The 18,813-nt window shown below is 38.5% G+C and overlaps 1 protein-coding gene across 7 annotated transcripts in view; it reads right to left on the bottom strand.

Moving 5' to 3' along the window:
• The window catches only part of MPP7 (MAGUK p55 scaffold protein 7), an 87,611-nt gene that overhangs the window by 2,837 nt on the left and 65,961 nt on the right, over positions 1-18,813 (bottom strand). For 6 of the 7 annotated variants that reach the window (XM_077936807.1, XM_077936808.1, XM_077936806.1 and 3 more), the window contains 6 exons: positions 17,087-17,116; positions 11,049-11,219; positions 5,175-5,255; positions 3,629-3,722; positions 2,218-2,326; positions 1,520-1,663 (listed from right to left, as the gene is read on the bottom strand). In XM_077936807.1, coding sequence (XP_077792933.1) covers positions 1,520-1,663; positions 2,218-2,326; positions 3,629-3,722; positions 5,175-5,255; positions 11,049-11,219; positions 17,087-17,116 — 629 coding nt within the window. The remainder of the gene's footprint in view (positions 1-1,519; positions 1,664-2,217; positions 2,327-3,628; positions 3,723-5,174; positions 5,256-11,048; positions 11,220-17,086; positions 17,117-18,813) is intronic. The other variant, XM_028751396.2, reaches the window with a different exon arrangement.

Raw genomic sequence — 18,813 nt, 5'->3', positions numbered from 1 at the left:
AGTCCCCTGACCCTCAGCAGCCACCGGGGTGTGTGTCTGTGTGGGGTGTGTGTGTGTGTGTGTGTGTGTGTGTGTGTGGATCTGTGCCCCTCCTGCATAAGTAGACATGCTAGCACACCAGGATTTTGGATCAAAGCCTATGCTTAGCTAATAGTTCATAAAACAGTGAATAAAAATTATATGTTCTTTATTACAAAATTCACACAAGTCTTCGTTTCAAATTATTTTGTTATTGTTTTAAAAACTCTATTTTGCCCAGCAATTTACAAATCCTTCCTCTTTATCCACATATCAGCATTATTAGTCACTAACTGATAATTAAAGAAATGTCTCTGTGCTAGAAAAAGCACTGGAAAAATGTTTTTAAGCTATTTACATTAATGATGTACTGACCAACTACATTACCTAAGACTCTGCCTGCTATTAGCAAGGGATTTACTAGAACACAGTCTGTATTTTTGAAAGTTTGGTAAAAATCCAAAAGAATCGTTCCTTTCAGATTCCTGGGTCTTACTAGGGCTCATTCAGGAGGTTTTTGCTCATGTTTTTGGAAACATAGAATGTAACTACATAAAATTAAGACAGAAAATCCTAAGAAGAGCATGTCCCCAGGACTGTGTTATACTTTTACAAATTAAGAAACTATTTGTGTATTTAATAGTCTTGTGAAGTCTCACTAGCCTGGTTATTCCAAATTCATGTATTTTTTTAAAAAACAACAACATTTACAACAATTTTGTCAGAAACAAACTGACAATATCCACAGTTTGCATCCTCGCTAGGCATTCACACTGTTACACATACTCCTTTCCAACAACCTCCACAGGATTCAATCCTGAGAGACATTCTTGCTTGCGTTCACATGATATTGCCGGACACGGAGCCTGTGCATCAATACGTCTATTAAACCACCTTTGCCTTTCCTTGTCACCCATACTTATTCCTATAGTTTAGGTGCATATCTGGAGTGAAACTAGAGCTAAATCTACAGAAACCTGATACAATTATAATTGGCCAGACTTGTGACTCACTCATCTTGCAGTGGCAGCTGAAAAGAATGCTGGGAGGGGACATATCGTATTTTCCTGTGTATAAGACGCCCCCATGTATATTTAGGGGGGACTCCAAATTAAGAAAACACCCCTTAGCACTACCCGTTTATAAGATGAGCTCCAATTTTAAACCTTTTTTTTTTCCTTTTGGTTAAAAAAAATCTAGTCTTATACATGGAAAAATACGGTAACTGCCTCCATCCCTAACATGTTAGGTGTGACACTGTTTCTGTCACTGCCTAAAGGACAGGCAATAAGAACATGAAATGAAGGGAGAAGAGAGAGGGAGGTGGTGGTGGTGGTTCTGGAAGTGATCGGCCTCTCTGATTCTGTTTCCAATACTTAAAAAAAAGTTATGCTGAAAAAATATTATGTGCACTGTGAACAAGGGTGTGTAGTCACCTTCACTGACAGACACAGCCCCCCTGGCACCTTGTCATATTTGCAGGAACGCAGAAGTTACTTACTTGAAAAGGCTTGGCAGCACCTTTTTCATCCTTGCTTGAAATTATCTTGGCATTTTTTCTCGTTTCTCGCAAACGCTCAATTGAAGGAGGTTTTATAAAGATGACAAACGGTTTAAATTCTAATGTCCTTAAATGCTTTACTGTCTGGAGGGAAGAAAATGCTAAGTTATGAGCAGCTTGTTTCAAAATTTATTTACTTTGAGTAAGGCAAGTCACCTGGCCCTCTCCAGTTTCCATCTGGCACTTCTCTATATTTTTCTCCCTCATCCCCCAGAGCTACTGCTATTAAGCATAATTTATATAGCATTTTAATTGTGCAGAGTAATTTACAATCGTTCATTCAGAAAGATCCTCCATAGTATTTCCCGAAGTATCAGTCATGTATCATGTATTCTAGTTCCATTATATAGGAGTGTATGTGAATGAGTCCAGTTCTGAACAGGCAGGTAAAAGTTCTCAAGTTAGAATAATTTAGCAAAAATAAATCTGTTTTCATAGTTAAAGTGGTAAGCAGCTAGTCTTTTAGCACCCAGGTCCATTTCCCCCTCTACTAGCAGTTCAGTCCCAAGGTGGCCGGTAGAACATAAGATTTCACATTTCAACTCTTACCCGCCTAAAGTATCTTATTTGTTTCTACAAAGCAATGCAAATCAGCATTCGGTTACCAACAGAAAAACAAAATGTTGTAGTTTACTTACATGAGGTTGTACATCCAACAAACAAACTTTATTTTTAGCCAGGACAGATCTAACTGAATCTATGCTGGTTCCATAGTAATTGTTTTTATATTCCCCATATTCAATAAACCTGTAATTGAAAAACATTATTGAATGTTTCCTTTAAAGACTCCCCAAACGTAGCATTATACAGAGATGATTCACACAATCCAGTTCTTTTCACTTCTATGTGAGAGTCTATTACAGATTTTTTTGCTTTGAGATTATATATATATACAGTGGTACCTTGGTTTAAGAACAGCTTAGTTTATGAACAACTTGGATTAAGAATGCTGCAAATCCAGAAGGAGGTGTTTTGGTTGTGAACTTTGCCTTGGAAGCAGAACATGTTCTGCTTCCGGTTGAGTGTGTTTCATTTGTAAATTGAGTCCCCGCTGCTATGGGAAAGCACACCTTGGTATAAGAACATTTTGGTTTAAGAACAGACTTCCAGAACAGATTAAGTTCGTAAACCAAGGTACCACTGCACATACACACACATAGTAAACCTGCTTTTATTTCACTGACACAGAGAAAAGACCTAGAGAACAAATAGCCCGCTAAAGTTTTTTTTATCATCCTCATTTGAAACTAATGAAGTAAAAACGTGCATAATCTAAACAATAGATTATTGAACGCTGTTTCCACATCTGTTTCCACATCTGTTTCCACATCTGACCTGTTTTATCACACAAATAAATAGAATAATAGAATTATAGAATAATAGAGTTGGAAGGGACCATGAGTGTCATCTAGTCCAATTGTTCAATGTAACTTCTTATATAGAAAGAATACAAAATGTTTTTTGGGGGGGGGAGTATAACATTATCTTATGTAACACTGCATCAGCTTAATACTGAACAAGTTTGCAAACTTGAGAGTCAGTGAGGCCCTTCCCTCTTCCTCCCACCCATACCCTCAGCACAGGAGCAGGACTTTGCTGGTGCTGTATACAGAAGTCACTTTTGAAGTTAATAAAAAGAGTTAAAACTTCTGACATCTGTCCTGGACATTTCAGAAGAGGTCTCAAACCCAGAACAGGAGATCTGCTGTCTAGAACTGCTACTGTGTTCATATGGATTATAATCATAGTTGAGGGCAACAGTATATGTAATTGTATTATTCCCATTAGTGGGTAATTAATTTTTTTCATTAGTGGTCAGCAGTTGTCAGTTAATGAGCAAATAAGTGGTTCAGGCAAGCCAACAGATCACAGGTAGGGAAGTAAGCAGATATTTAAGAGAATCTGAATACACATTGATGCCCCCCCTATTCAAATCAAGTTTGTTCTGAATATTTAGAAGAGGAGGCACCTTCCATTTATAAATTGAGGTCTAGCCACAAACTGACAAAAAACCATTGTTATGACAAAAGTTCTTGCTTTCCCACATACTTGTTGTTCTGTACATCTGTCTCAAACAAGTGCTTGGAAATAAAAATGTACTCAACGCCATCACTTTCTTGGCTTCTTCTTGGTCTTGTTGTGTCTGGTTTTATTGGGAAAGAAATAAGAAACAGTTTACAAATGAACAAACAAAACCAGAAAACCAACAGAAGTCTTTTCTGTTTGATCACAGAATCATAGAATTGTAGAGCTGGAAGGGACCACAAGGGTCATCTAGTCCAACCCCCTGGCAATACAAGAATCTTTTGCACAACATGGAACTCAAACCCATGACCCTGAGATTAAGAGTCTCATGCTATCAGCTTGATGTTAATTACAAAGACATTGTTGCAATGTGAGTGGGGGGGGGGGATATAACACAAAAGCTCCTCCCTCCTCTGACCAAGATCAGGAATTGGCTTAGGTTCCATGCATTCTCTCCTCATTCGTGTTCCCTTCATAACATACAGAAGTGTTCCCAGAGTTTTTGAAAGCAACCCAGGATATCAAATCTCCTTTCTCTAGTGGTTTCAATATTCAGAAGGATATATGAGAAAGCATGTGTGTCCAAGAACCATTATTGATCTCATGGCACAGAATTAATTCAGTTTTTGGACATCCTTCAATTTGATATCTTTGTTGCAATTCATGAAAAAACTACATCCTAAAAATTAGAACGCTTGCAAAACTTAGTGCCAATACTGCTTATTCCATTTTGTAATATCTGAGCAATATACCCAATAAAAACAGTCACATTAAAGCATCGGTATTACACATGTGCTGTACCACACAAATTTCATTCATAAAATTTTGTGAGAGTTTCAATAAGCTTTCAAGTTATATTGAAAACAAGTGCTTTAATCCCTGCTTCAATAGTTCCTTATTTACTTCCTGCGCTACTGAATTCAGCGTTTCATTTGTCGCTATAGATAACTTTATTTTTTATTTTCTCAACAGTTAGAGCAGATTCAGGCCTTGCTCAGATGCAACAAGGCTTGTTTTGAGCCTTAAGCCTGCATGCTCCCTCCCTACCCCTAACATAATTAAAGTACTCATTCCTGTCAGTCAGCTGCATCAACACTCAGCAAATGGGTGGCTTGCTCAAATTTGTTAACACAGCAAAAATATCAAATATGGATCAGTTCTAGTCATCCCTTGGAATGGATTGCCTCTATTCTAGCAAGTTGGGAAGTGATGTGGAAGCACCAAGTCAGCATTAAAGGTGCAGATGGGAGTGCAAACCCGACTATGGCATAACAGGCCCCTGGGCCACTCCAATTCTGTCCAGTAGGGCCACAAATCCCTACTCTCTGTGCCATTTGTGGCACAACCTCTACAGGTTGGACAAAGCTCCACAATGCTGGAAGAGTACCTACCCCATCTCTCACAGAGATTTTATGTTCTAAAGTGTTTAGCGACAGCAAGAAAAAAGCACAGCCTTTACATTCTTATTCAAGGGGAGCACTCCTAAAAGGCATACCCTATATGTTCAAACATGTTCACCTTATGCCAGTTAAGTAAAACTGAACTTTATACAGAACTGATTGTCACTTACGTGGCACGGTTACACCATAATGCTGAGTATCACTGATCAACAATTTCCGTTTAAGTTCATTCAATCCTACACCGACAGGCCCTGAAAGTTAAAATGCATTGTAATCAGTTATCCTTTGATTACTATTTCAATCATGCAACACTTTATGATGTGAAATTTAAATTCAAAGTGATAAATAACTACCTGACATTCAAGAGACATCTTAAGGCAGCCCTGTTCAGGGAAGTTTTTAACATGTGATATTTTATTGTATTTTTGGTTTTTATGGAAGCCGCCCAGAGTGGCTGGGGAGGCCCAGCCAGATGGGCGGGGTATAAATAATAAATTATTATTATTATTATTAAAAGACACAAGGCCAGAACAAGATGTGTAACTTCAGCACCATCAGCATTCTCTAGGCAGAGATAAAGAGATTGCACTTACATCAACTAACTCTCTGTGTATATCATTATCTGGCAAAATAGGCAGCAGGTTGTTCATTCTTGTGACCTGTGGGCTTCAGGAACTGCAGTTCTACATTACCTGGAAAATGAACAACCCGCTGCCAGTTTTGTCAAAGAATGATATACACACAGAGTTACTAAATATACAAAAATACGAATCTGACAGAGCAGAGATTATTGGAGATACCCAAGAATCATGACTGGATATCCATCTTCCCACCAACAGATTTAGGATCCACTGTACTTTGAATACAGGCAGCAATTTCATGTGACTTTGTTTCATCTTCTTAGCTTTCTCAAGACACACAAAATTGAAAGGTGTATTTCAGACTTCCTCAAACTCAACCCTCCAGATGTTTTGAGACTACAATTCCCATAATCCCTGACCACTGGTCCTGCTAGCTAGGGATCATGGGAGTTGTAGGCCAAAAACATCCGGAGGGCCAAGGTTGTGGAAGCCTGGTGTATTATGTTTAGCCCATCCTCTGCATAGATGGAAAAGCTGAAAGAGACACTTAATTGATTAGCGTTTCTCTTCTCAGCTCCAGATTATATAATTTGATATAGAAGGGGCCAGGGCAGGGTGTGAGCCATTTATAAATATTCTGAATAGTTTAATATATTCAGACCCATCACAGTTATTAAATATTCAGATTTGACTAGTTGCACCCCAACCCATATGTGCAGTAAAGAAGTACTAATGAAGGCCAAATACTTTTCATTATTTCCAAACTATAGATCCTCCAGAAAAGCCAAGCTGTTGCTGAATTTACACCATGTGCACTTAAGCAAGAAATGGCATGGCAAGTTTCATCTTTGCTTTGCATGAACTATAATTTATTACTGTAGATGAATGTCTAAAATGTAAACAAAATTTGTTGGCGCAGTCTGAAAATTAAAAATGACTGTGAAACTACCAGCATTAGATTTTTGTTCTTGTATTACCATTCCTACAATTATGCACCTCCAGACAACAGTGACTTATATGAAAGTAAATTACAATCTTATCTCTATGGAAATGGAATGGTTACTGGTAGGTTGAAAACGGATTTTTCATGAGCACTAGGAATAAAGCCTTCTAGAAAGGTAGTATCAAAGCTCTGCACAGCTATGAAAACATATTTGATTTCCACTTATTCATGGTCTTCCTCACAAGGTTTGTGAAACATTCAAGGTGTTTGAAAATGACTGTTGTCTTGTTTTGTTGTTCTGCTGTATTGTTTGGCCTTGAAATCCAGCCATTTCAGAAATTTTAACTGAATCAACGCTATATGAACAGTCTTCAGTGCTTTGAGTATCTAGATGATCAACAACCATGGCAAGGCATCTGTAACAGCTTACTTCATCTAATTTTATTTTTGGTTTGAACAGCTGTATCTGAAATAAAACTCAGTAAAATTTATTGGCTTGGATACAAACTTTTTTGCTTCTCAGAAAGAGTTGAGCATACAGAAGAACTGCTCCCATGATTCCAACTTTCCTTCCATTCACAGACCCCAAAATTAGGATCCAAGCCATAATATTTAAACAACTAGTTGGTTCAATCATTTTAACTTTTCATGTAAAGGTCCACTTCAGACTCCTCCCGCCACTACTCTGAATCAAGATCCTCTATTAAGGTATTCTACACAATTTCCTACTTCTCCCTTACCCAAAGATAAAGTGACATACAGGGACCACAGGACTATGATATTAGAATTTAAAATAACCCAAATAAATTCATCTGCTTTTCCCCCTGACATTCTGCAGAATGTCTTACCCAAATGGATGCTTTTCTTGTACAAACTGGTCATCTTTCCTAACACGCCAAGATTAAACCTTTGCACTGAAGTATCAATTGACACATTTCCCAGAAAGGAAATGAGTGTTAAGGGGTTCATTTCAGCCTTCCCTGTGTACCCCACTTATGTATTAAAAATCTCCAGCTGCCTACCACAAACACCATTACTAGGTTTAAATAATTACTTTTGCCCCTTTTGTTCCATAGTTGTTGAGGAGATATCATTTTATGGTTTATATCCAAGGTGCAACTAGAGCAAGATGTTTGCAAGCTGGGGAAAACCCTCTTGCTGTAAATCTAATACTGGTGATCCATATTCTGCCTAATCTGCCATCATACTCCTTCTGATTCCCTGATTCCCTGCAATGAGGAGGGGAGATCAGAGCTCATCATTATGTGCTGGAGCAAATGTCAGTCAGGATATGTACAGTAATGTTAAATTCAGACCTGCAGCATTTGGAGTTCTGCTTGTCTCTTAGACAAAGCACCATTCCTGCTAGCATTCACTTTATTTTGTCAGCTGATCAGTTCCAATGCCCTTCTGAATATCAATACTCCTAACAGTTAATCAGTCATAGAATCACAGACTTCTAGAGTTGGAAGGGACCCACAAGGGTCACCTAGCCCAACCCCCAGCAATGCAGGAATCTTTTGTCCAACATGGGGCTCAAACCCACAACCTTGAGATTAAGAGTCTCAAGCTCAAGACTTGTGCTTTCTCCAGTGGGTTAACATACCACCCCATAGCTCAGGGCCCACTTACCTAAAAACAATGGCTACTTTTATTTTAGGGACTAGAATGCAGCTAAATAAGCATTCACTATCCAAATTATCTACTGGGGTGAACCAAAACTGGTTAGAGCCTCCATCTGGGCCTGTTAGGTAAAAGAGAGGGAAAAAAGGCAGATGGCAGCAAATGTGCGGGAGCTGGGATTAGATAGAAAGGAGAATCGCATCCCAAAACAGTGATAGTCTAAACTCTACATCGAGTTTATATTCTGTGAATTAGAATTCATTTATTTAAAGTAAGTTTAAGTGAAACATCTACTTGGCAGCCAATTATTTTTTAAATAGACTCCAATAATAAATTGTGTTTTCAGTTACTATAGCTGAACATTTTTGCCACAACCAATTATGTGAAAATTTAATTATTTGTCCTTGTATTTCCTGGCACTAACATCAAAATTGTATTTCACACATCGTATTGGATGCAGCTACTAGCATGTCCAAAGCTTTTAAATCTGATCATTTCTACTGTACCTATATTAACAGTGCCAGTTTTTCCACATTTTACCCAAGACATTTTTATGATATTGGCCAGACTTATGCTGCTTCTAATACCAAGAGAAAAACATCAAAATTACTGAAGTCTGCAATAAATTTGTGAGCTGCTTTTGTTACTGTAAAAGCACACTTTCTTCACTTGATTTAGTACCACCAAAATAAAACGAAATTTCTAGATATCCCTCAGAGCCAGCATATGTGATTTGTTATAAAAAGTCTACTTATCACACATTTCACAGAACTCTGTTGATATAGGTGTAAAATCAACTCAAGCATGTTATTACTTGCTGTGTAGAACCCACAATCTCTCGCTCACAGTAGTAGGTGCCTGAACTTCTGCGTTAGAGAATGACAAAGCTGTTTATTAAAAACTGATTTTAAGTGTTCCCTTGGATATGAGCTATATAAAAACAGCAGTTCTACAGTTCATAACAGTCCCTGATAGAGGGTCATATTTCTTCTGGTCTGCAACTTTTTATAATGGAAGAAAATCTGCTAATGAAACATTGGCCTATACACTACTGCAAAAGAAACTAAAATGTAGTGCAACAAGTACATGAACAATTTATAATTGTTGGATTGTAAATGGAGTATATTGGAAAATATTTCTAAAAGGCTTTTGTAAGATCTCTAAATTGGTTATCAAGTGCTGAGATTGCTGACTAGATTCAAAGACCACAACCCCATCCTAATTTATGTTCTGGACCATATCTTAAGTTTCTGCAAGTGACCAGTCCTGAGCATATGCTGGAATTAACTGCTGAGGTAATATAGGAATCACCCAACACAAGAACAGAACAGAACACTGTTTGGGCTACCCTGCAACTATAGTCAGCTACTAGTCTACATTGGCCACACTTATTTTTGATAAAACACAGTTAAGGAAGACTAAGAATCTGTTTGGAAGAAAAGGGTAGCTTGTTTATGTAACACATTAGCAAATAGTGTTTGGTATATTGATTGCTTCATAGTTATGTTCCTTAGCTTCATAATTGATGTAATAGTGGGTATTTTTTATTGGCTACTGGCAAATAATAAAACTCTGACGAGTTTACCCTGGAGTCAAATAGAATGGCACTCTAAAGCAAACGGAAGCAAAACTGATGAAATCTGCTGTGGCTATGTGTCAAACACTTAATAATAATAATAGTAGTAGTAGTAGTAGTAGTAGTAGTAATAATAAAGAGTCTTGCACCATGACTGCAGATCTGCTTGTGATTAGCTATCCCTACAGTGTGATGAGATTTAAGAGCACAGGAAAAGGGGAGCAAGCGAGCTAGCTAAATAAATGTCTTGTGAACCATCTCAAGGCATTTGTTGACTATGAATACAAGTTGACTATTTGTTGACTATAACCTGAATACCATTTGGCAGGAATTACGACTTGGGAGAGTGCTATTGCACTCATGTCTTGCTTGTGGGCTCCCCATAGGTATGTGGTTGGCCACTGTGAGAACAAGATGCTAGACTAGGTGAGCCTTGGCCTGAGTCAGGAGGCTTCTTCTTATGTTGTCTTTTTGAGACAGGTAAAATAAAGCCGAATAAAGCTTATAATGCCTCCCCCTCTGCAGTGTAATTCACCGAACCGGGCAAGATTTTGAATCAAGTTCTAAGTGCTCGGCAAAGAGGAGCTCACAATCCTTAACTAAGAACTGAAACACGTGACATCTGCATGATAGGGAGAGAAACTTTGCAGAAAGGCTATAAGCTAAACATGGGTGGATCTCTAGCTACTCCTTTTCCATGTGGGAAAACAATGTATGTGACTGAAAAGGGATGAAAATCATCTTTTCAGCAGGTGAATGCACAGGCTGTCAGGCCAGGAAAAAGAATGATGGAAGCTGTAAAGACAGAAGTTCACTCTCTCTGCTTCTGGGCCTCACATACTGAGGAGAGCCTTCTCATATCCTTCTTGCTTTCAGGCCCAGGATAAATATGATGAATATTCATGCAATCTGGCCAATATGGCTAGTCCATGAGACTTTCATGCTGGATGCTTACTGTTCTCAGATATGCATATAGACACATGTTCTAGCTGCCATTGTGCTGGGGCACCTCTGAACTTTTCAGCTATCAGCTTTCTGAGGGTTACATGCCAGTGGTGGATGAGGCCAGAGGCAAAAGAGCAACTAATGTACATTTTTATCTTTGTACAGTACCTGCCCGCCCTTGTGGTTCCTTATAAATATACTTGAATATATGGACCTCAGGAAACATCTGCTTCCACATGAGCCTCTTGAGCCTCTTGAACATTTCAGGTTGCTTTGGCATATGATTTTTAAAGTCCAAAAAGATAACACGAAACACAAAACAGTTTAGTCTTTATTTAAACAACCTAGGTTCCTAATTCAAATAATTAAAACTTACCAACCAAGACAACAAGTCTGTATTTCTCATTGGGCTGTCGTCTATACTTTGCTACTTCTTCGTAAGTTGGGACATCTGCTGTATCGTACTGATCACTCTTCTTGCATTCATACATAGTCTTGTTTGTTTTTCTATCTTTTCTGCTGAGACGAAAACTCCTCCTGAAACCAGCTGTAGTTACGAGATTTAAAAAAAAAGCAGAAGCAGGGGTTACTGTCATCAGCCTAGCCAGTAGCCCACCTGCAACAAACGCTCCTTCATATGGGCATCTGTTACTTTTGTTACTTAGTAATTTTTCTTCCTTATATCTTGAAGGACCAAATTCAAAGTCCAAATTGTCTTCCATATATATTTGATTAGGCTCATGCAAGAGCATATGGGAGCCATATGGGGTGAAATTTGACGTCTTTTTAATCTCCATTGTTTTGTGTTTACTTTTGAAGTTCCCCTATGTTTTTAGATAGGATTGTGGCCTAATCACATTACCAAATTATTTTTATTCAAAAGGTGCCAATTTCAAAGTGTATGGGTTGCTGGTGAAAATTAGGAATGATGTATTTTTTTAAAAAACAAAAACATCATATTGGTATAGCAGGCTAGATCTCTGTTAAGCACTGAGAACAGAAATATGAGGAAATGTCACATTTGTAATACAGACTTGCAAAATTTGCTGATATCCCTACCCCCAAAATACTGATAATTACCCCAACTCCCAGATACTGATCATTTTAAAAAGTGCTTGCAGAAGCAACAGAAGACACTCATTCTTTATCTAAATACGTTCCCAGCTGAGATCATATATTTGACATCCACACTGGTTCAAAGAAAGTCAACAACAGCGATGAATGTTTCTAAAAACCTATTAGTCATAGCTGTCAACTTTCCCCTTTTCTTGCAAGGAATCCTATTCGGAATAAGGGAATTTCCCCTTTAAAAAAGGGAAACGTTGACAGCTATGCCTATTAGTAGCTTCACAGTCTTGATTTACATTAAAAGTCAATTTTAATCATTGCAACACTAATATGCTTTGTTCTGATAACACATACATCATTAAATGGGGCATAAGATAAAATATAATTACGGGGAGAAACAGTCAATATATTAAACAACATAGCTCAGCCAGTCTACAGTTGTGTTTGTCACTTGAGTCAGATGTTCTACTCTGAGCAATCCAGGACAGGCTTCTTATGATGGGAAATAGATCTCATGCCTCCTTGCCTGCCGAGACAGATCTTCACTGAGTTGTTGCTTGTCCTTACCAAGATCTGCTTGCCTTTATGTTGCCTAGAAAAGCCCAATGTATCAGTATGATCACCTTTAATTCAAGCCACTTGATACTTCTTTACGTTTCAATACTTTGCATCCTCTGGTGCACTATTGGTATGACCAGAACCTTCATAAACACCATGGGAGCAGCAGTGAGACAAAATGGTAGTGCTCGGAGTCAATAGTGACTGCTTTTAATAGAATCACAGGAATGTCTTGTCCCTTAAATGAATGAGTTACACAGATAAACATCTAAGAATTCTATCACTCCCACCCTGAACTCCAGTCACAATTGCATCCCAGCATGCTGATCTGCCAGAGAATACAATACTTCTGACGTGCTGCTGTAGATCAGAGCTAGAAATTAAAAGATAACTGAATGCAGGAATAATTCTGAATCACTACAGCCAGCCGTACACCTGAATAGGCAAAAATTTAAAGCTGTGATTATCAGATGAAGGGTGGTATACAAATTTAATAAACAACAACAACAACAAATAGAAATGCAAGGAAAATGCAAAGGAAAGTCATTTAAAAAACTCATCAGAGTAGCTGTTGAAATAAGGGGTGTATGAAGAGATGGCAGTAATAGTTTTTCTGCATTTGCACTGAGCACTCCCTTTCCCAAACAACTTGGGAACAATCCTTGATGTGTGCCAGGCAAGAGGAAAAGGTGATGATGAGAATGATTCTTTGGAAATGTCCCACCCCTGGCAAAACAACAACACTTGAGAGCAAGCAGGGAAAAGGTGATGGTGGTGGTGGTGGTAGTAGTAGTAGTAGTAATACTTATGCACTTGCTCATTCATAAAAAAGAACCAGGAAAATGTGATAATTATGATCACCATCAATATGAAGCCTCTGAACTGCCCTCACCCAAACAACTTTGGAACAACCCCCATTGTACAGTATGCAGCAGAAACAACAAAGGGTTGTCATAACCTTCCCCCACCCCCCAGTATTCTACGGAGGCAGCTATCAAGCAGCCATCCACTCTACATTCCAATAGGCAGCAAAACAAACAAAGCAGCAATGGGAAGGACCCCCAGATTTCATCTCCCACATTTTCAAAGAGTTTCTGAAGCAGCTGCTCTATATGGATGGCAGGAAGCAAATTGAAGCAAACAGAGCAGCAACTGGGTGGATCCAAAGACTAGGATATAAGACAGAAGCAGGAAAAGGGCACTAAAGGGGGACAGCAGCTATTTGGAGCCCCAAGTTTTCCCACTGCCTGGTGTCTAAACAGCTCACTTATCAATCACAGCTCTCACTTCACTCACTGGCTAATCATTTTACAGAAATTACTGGTGCTTAGAAGGGTACCTGCACACTTTGATTATAATTTTTTCCTAGGAGGGGTAGAGACATGTACTTTTGAAAAATGAAAGCTGGGGCACCAAATAAGGCCTTCACTGGTTCCATGGGGCTTAAGGCAGCCTGGTAGCTCCTTCCAATAGAGGAGTCAACTTTGCAAGCTAATCCTGTTTCCTGCTGGTGGGAGAGGCACTCCTGGAGGGTATCTGAATGCCCTCCTTGCTCTACAAAAGAATAGCTGCTGCTCAAAAGGTTTAGGCTCCCCTCTAGAAGTACATACTTGAGGGAAAGCAAAAACTTCCCTCTGTTTTGTTCCACAGATCATCAGTGAAAGGCACTGAAAATTAAGCCAGCTCCTGGGTGCAGAACCCTTTGCATTGATCCCATTTCATGGTCAAACTAGATTGTAACAAATTAGCAAACACTGAACAGGACTTTCCACCGCCCTAATGCTAATCCCCTCTTCCTGGTCAGGTTAAAGTGTTAGACTATTCCAAGTGCAATCAACCACTTTAGAAATGCTACACACTGAACATGTTCCTAGCAACTAGCTGTAGAAACAAAAGGGAGCAACACCCCCTTTTCTGGTAATGGCTCACACCATTCTTCTTGGAGACTAAAACCGGTATTTATATTGAGTTTATAGAGTTTTTAAGTATGTTAATAAATAGCTATTTAAATAGTTTTCTCCAAAAGGGTGAAACCAATTATTGTTTTTAATAGTATGCAAACAGTTTACTACCAACAAAACAGTTTTACATGGTTTGAACCATTAAACTACATGAAAATTAGTTCAACTTCTGTCCTTCACTGCTGCCCATTTAATACCAATCACTGTTTTTCAAAATTGTATGCACTTTTTTCTCTATATACATTGAAGACAACCCTTTGTCTTCAATGTATATAGAGAAAAAGACAAGCCATTGTTTCCAATAAGTATCAACAGCAAACATCTCACAAAAAGTAGGTATCATTTAGACATAAATGGTAAAGCCCTGTCCACAGGCTCACAATCTACAATGATATACATGCTTTGTGTGTCAAATTTAATACAGTTTGACATACATTATAGACAAATAGCAAGTTCTCTGTTAAATCAGCACCATATCATTGACTAGCACAGTAAAAACATTGTTAATTATTTCTGGACAACTCCAGTCTGTAGGAAGTTCATTTCTGAGGCCACCCAATTCCTGACATATGACTAGGGCTTTTAAATGGTTTTTATTCTGTATGTCTGATACCACTGTGGTTTCACATTATGAATCCCAGAAATAACATTTCATGAAAACCGAATGAAGCTATAACACTTCCACCCTGTATCCACCCTGTTAAGAAACTGGGAGTGACCCAATGGTCTCCCCTTCTTCCTCCAACTTTCCAGCAAAAGTTTCCTTCCAAGCCTTAGCTTAGAGTGCATCTGCATTGGCACCCGCAAGGTTCCCTTCTAAGCTAACATTTGTTAACCTGCTTCAGATCTTGGTTGGAACAGTGGAGAGCAGTGAACATACTGGGTCAAGAGTGATACCAAACTGAACAGGCTGACTGCAGATACCTCAGGGTATGTAAGTAGCACCTACATGGAGGCTCATAGAGCCCTGCTGGTAGAGGTATGTAGGAGGAAGGCCAAGGTAGTGATGGAGTTTTCTACCCCCTCTCATTCTGGCATACCTCCACACATCCCGTGAACTACTTGGAATAATCTTATGATAACTACCTAGTTCCTTGATCTGAAACTTATTGTTATGCAATTTTATTCTGTATGACAAAAGGTGTGAGTTGATAATCCATCATACTCAATTCTACTAAGTTAAAGAAAACATATATTTCAACTGAAGAGATCAACTAGCAAGGTATGGCATTAAAGTTGCTAATTTGAATAGTGCCATCAGTGGTACTGCTATTATTTATCAGTCTCCCAACAGCAATTCCCTGAGTGATGTCAATGATCAAAAACTATTTAAACAAAACAAGAAATCATTAAAGAGAATAAAACAACTATAAAACAGAAACCACAAGATTAGAAATTACAGCAATAATCAGTAAGACAGAGAGAGCTCCCAAAATGAATTTCACAGAACTAAAATGACCATGCTAAAATCACAGCAGCATGCAAAGATTAAATAATTAATTATTTCAATTTAGAAATACAAACTACCGGTATTTTAAAATGCCTGGGAAAATAAATAAGAAAAGTTCTTTACCTGGCACCAGAAAGGCATTAAAATGTGTGTCAGGTGGGCCTCTCTGGCATTCCACAAGCAGAAAGCCTTTTCCCTCATGACTATTCTCTCTGCACCTCAGTTTGCAGGGGTACTCAGAGAAGAGTTTCAGATGATTATTTCAAGGCACAGATAAATGTAAGTGGGAAGAAAATATCATTCAGCTACTGAGGTCCCAAATCATGAAGGGCTTTAACAGTGAAAGCTATTCTGTTTGGATTGGTAGGCCTCCTGTGGCATGCAAATGTCAGGCATACCGATTTAGTGCACAGCTTCTAAAATCTATCTGGAAGCATGGTTACACACAAACCTCTCTACCAGTCTACTCATTTGCAGTGTCACCTTCTCCTTTAATAAAACATGTGACATGGACATATTAATAAATTATGTAGCATGCCCTCAATTAGTTTCCACCTACTCTTGTGCTGCTGATTTACCCTGAGTAGTTCCTGTATCACCATGATTTCAACCTCCTTCCCTATGCTACCCTACTTTATACCCCAATATGGGCCAATTCTTACCAATCATTTGTGTTCTCTTCCCACATCCCTTACTTGAAGAATAAAGAAAACCTAATATGGTATGTTCAACTTACAATGGTTCTTGTGTAGCATCTTCTAAGGAATTACCAGTAAACCACTACAAGAACAGGTGAGCAAAGATGAGCCAGTCCGTGGTATTATTACTTGGCTCATTGACAAGAAAGTAATCCCAGCCATCCAACAGTACTAACTTACTTCCCTGTAAGTCAGCAGTAGCCAACGTGGTACCCTCTAGATGTTATGGAGCCACCAACTCAAGTCAGAGTGGCCAATGGTCAGGGATGATGAAAATTGTAGCCCACAACATGTGCCAGGTACCACAATGGCTATCCCTACACTAAGTCACGAGGTTACAACTTTCACCATTCCTATCAACTTAGTCAATGATAAAGGTTTATGGGAGTTGTAGTTCAATTTCATCTGGGGACCCAAGATTGAAGAACACTATGATAGAAAAATAATGTAGTCAAATGGAATATAGCCAGCCTAGCATTTTGTCTAGGACAAGTATTTAAATTTCTTTGCAAATTCTACCCAAGTAAATTATTTCCTCATATTCAAGGTAGCATTTCAATGCATTCTATATTTCAATGTTAGTAACATATGTTGCGGTTAGGATGCAGATCCTTTGTGTCAAATCCAGTGAGCCATTTTTTAATCTAGCAGATTCATAGCATGCAGTGATGCCCATTACCTGCAAACTCTGTAGCCATCCAGGAAAAAGCTGAGAAAGAAAGAGAGTCTTTTGTAAGCAACTGCTCACCTATGTGGGCTCCACTGTTGTGACCAGCACATTCAGCTTCCTCTGGATGAAGTGTAAAAGCGTACAGAACAAAAGCCAAGAAATAAAGCAGAATAGTTAGATGCCCAGCCATGAATGCAAAAGAAGAGTTACTTAAAAATGACAACTGCAGAAAGCACAGCATAAAAAGCCTTCAATATGCCACTGCTTAAAAATAAATCACTGTGTTGTTCTGAAGTTGAGCAAGAGATTTTGGAGTACAGCAACATGCATATTTAACTTTTCACTGTTTTATTGCCTTATTCATGACAGAAAATAAAGAAGTGATTTTAAAAGGTGTTCTACTTTATATTTTAATGTAGGATAAAAAATACAACAGCTGAAACACAAAGGTAAAGAAATCTACAAAGAATATCAGGAGTTTTTGTATTTGGCTCAATGGATCAGACAGAAAGGGTATTTTTAATGAATATAACTTCTTAGGTATAAAATAGTATTGGTGCCTATTTTAATATACCAAATGTCTAACAAAATACTTTACAGCTTTTGGGTATATACAGATAGATAGATAGATAGATAGATAGATAGATAGATAGATAGATAGATAGATATAGATAACCTATCTAAAGAAATCAATGAGCTACAACTGCATGCTGCAAGTGAAAAGTCCCCCAAAGATTGACACCACAGCAGTAAAGCATCTGTCAAGCTGTGTTCCAAAATTGCACCCCTAATGACTGGAAAAGATCCACTTTATTCAGTGTCAAAGTTTGAATTTAAGAAAGATAATCTATTAGAGCCATGCAATAGGACTGACATCATCTTTAGCTCCATGGAAATGTCTTGTGTTAACATATCTGCTTTGTTCAGTTATGTTACTTTGCTAACATTCAGAGGTTTTAGCACACAGTCACTTCTGTTCTGCATACTTGACCCATGTGCAGAAACAGGCAGATCTGTTATGTTGGGCCCCCAAAATTCCTGCTATGTGAGGAGAAGGAAAAATACAAAGGAAGAAACCACATCTGACAATGGGATAACACATGTGGATCCCTGTGCCTTACCCCACAGGAATCTTCATGCACACATGCCAGTACTGTGCTGTAGGAACTACGTGCAGAAAGCAACATGTTCACAGTCTTCTACTACCACGATTCTCAGGACTGGAACAACAATTCCCGCAACAACAAAGCAACTGGCTGTTGTGACTACATATACTGCTATCTATATGGATTATTTTTTAATTGCCTCTAAGTCAGTGATGACCTAGAATACTTAGTTTTTAAGCCATCACTTGCAGCCCAGCAGGGAAACTTGTACATGTACCTTCAATTTCCTCTGAGAAGCGCAAAAGGGGGAAAAATAGGATGCAAAGTGATTATATGGACTGAAGACATAATGGAAGAATAAAAGGGGGGGAAACACCTACCACACTCAACTGTTTCCTCAGCTTAGAACAGCCAAAAGACAAGCAGACATGATTTACATTATATTCAGCACATAATAAAATGGGAAAAACAGAGCTGAGTAATATAAAGAACAGGTTAAGAGAATATTTTGCAGAAGTATGATGCACGGCACGTTCAACGTTTTGCTGCAAAAGCCTGTACCCCAATTTCTTTTTTGGGAGTGGGAAATGACAGAACCTCACTTTCAAAATGTGTACAGTTTTTTGGTGC

The sequence above is a fragment of the Podarcis muralis genome, chromosome 12 (assembly GCF_964188315.1).
Source record: "Podarcis muralis chromosome 12, rPodMur119.hap1.1, whole genome shotgun sequence".
In the NCBI taxonomy this organism is placed as follows: domain Eukaryota; kingdom Metazoa; phylum Chordata; class Lepidosauria; order Squamata; family Lacertidae; genus Podarcis; species Podarcis muralis.
The sequence above is the reverse complement of the archived record's forward strand: the minus strand, read 5'-3'. Positions and strand labels throughout refer to the sequence as shown.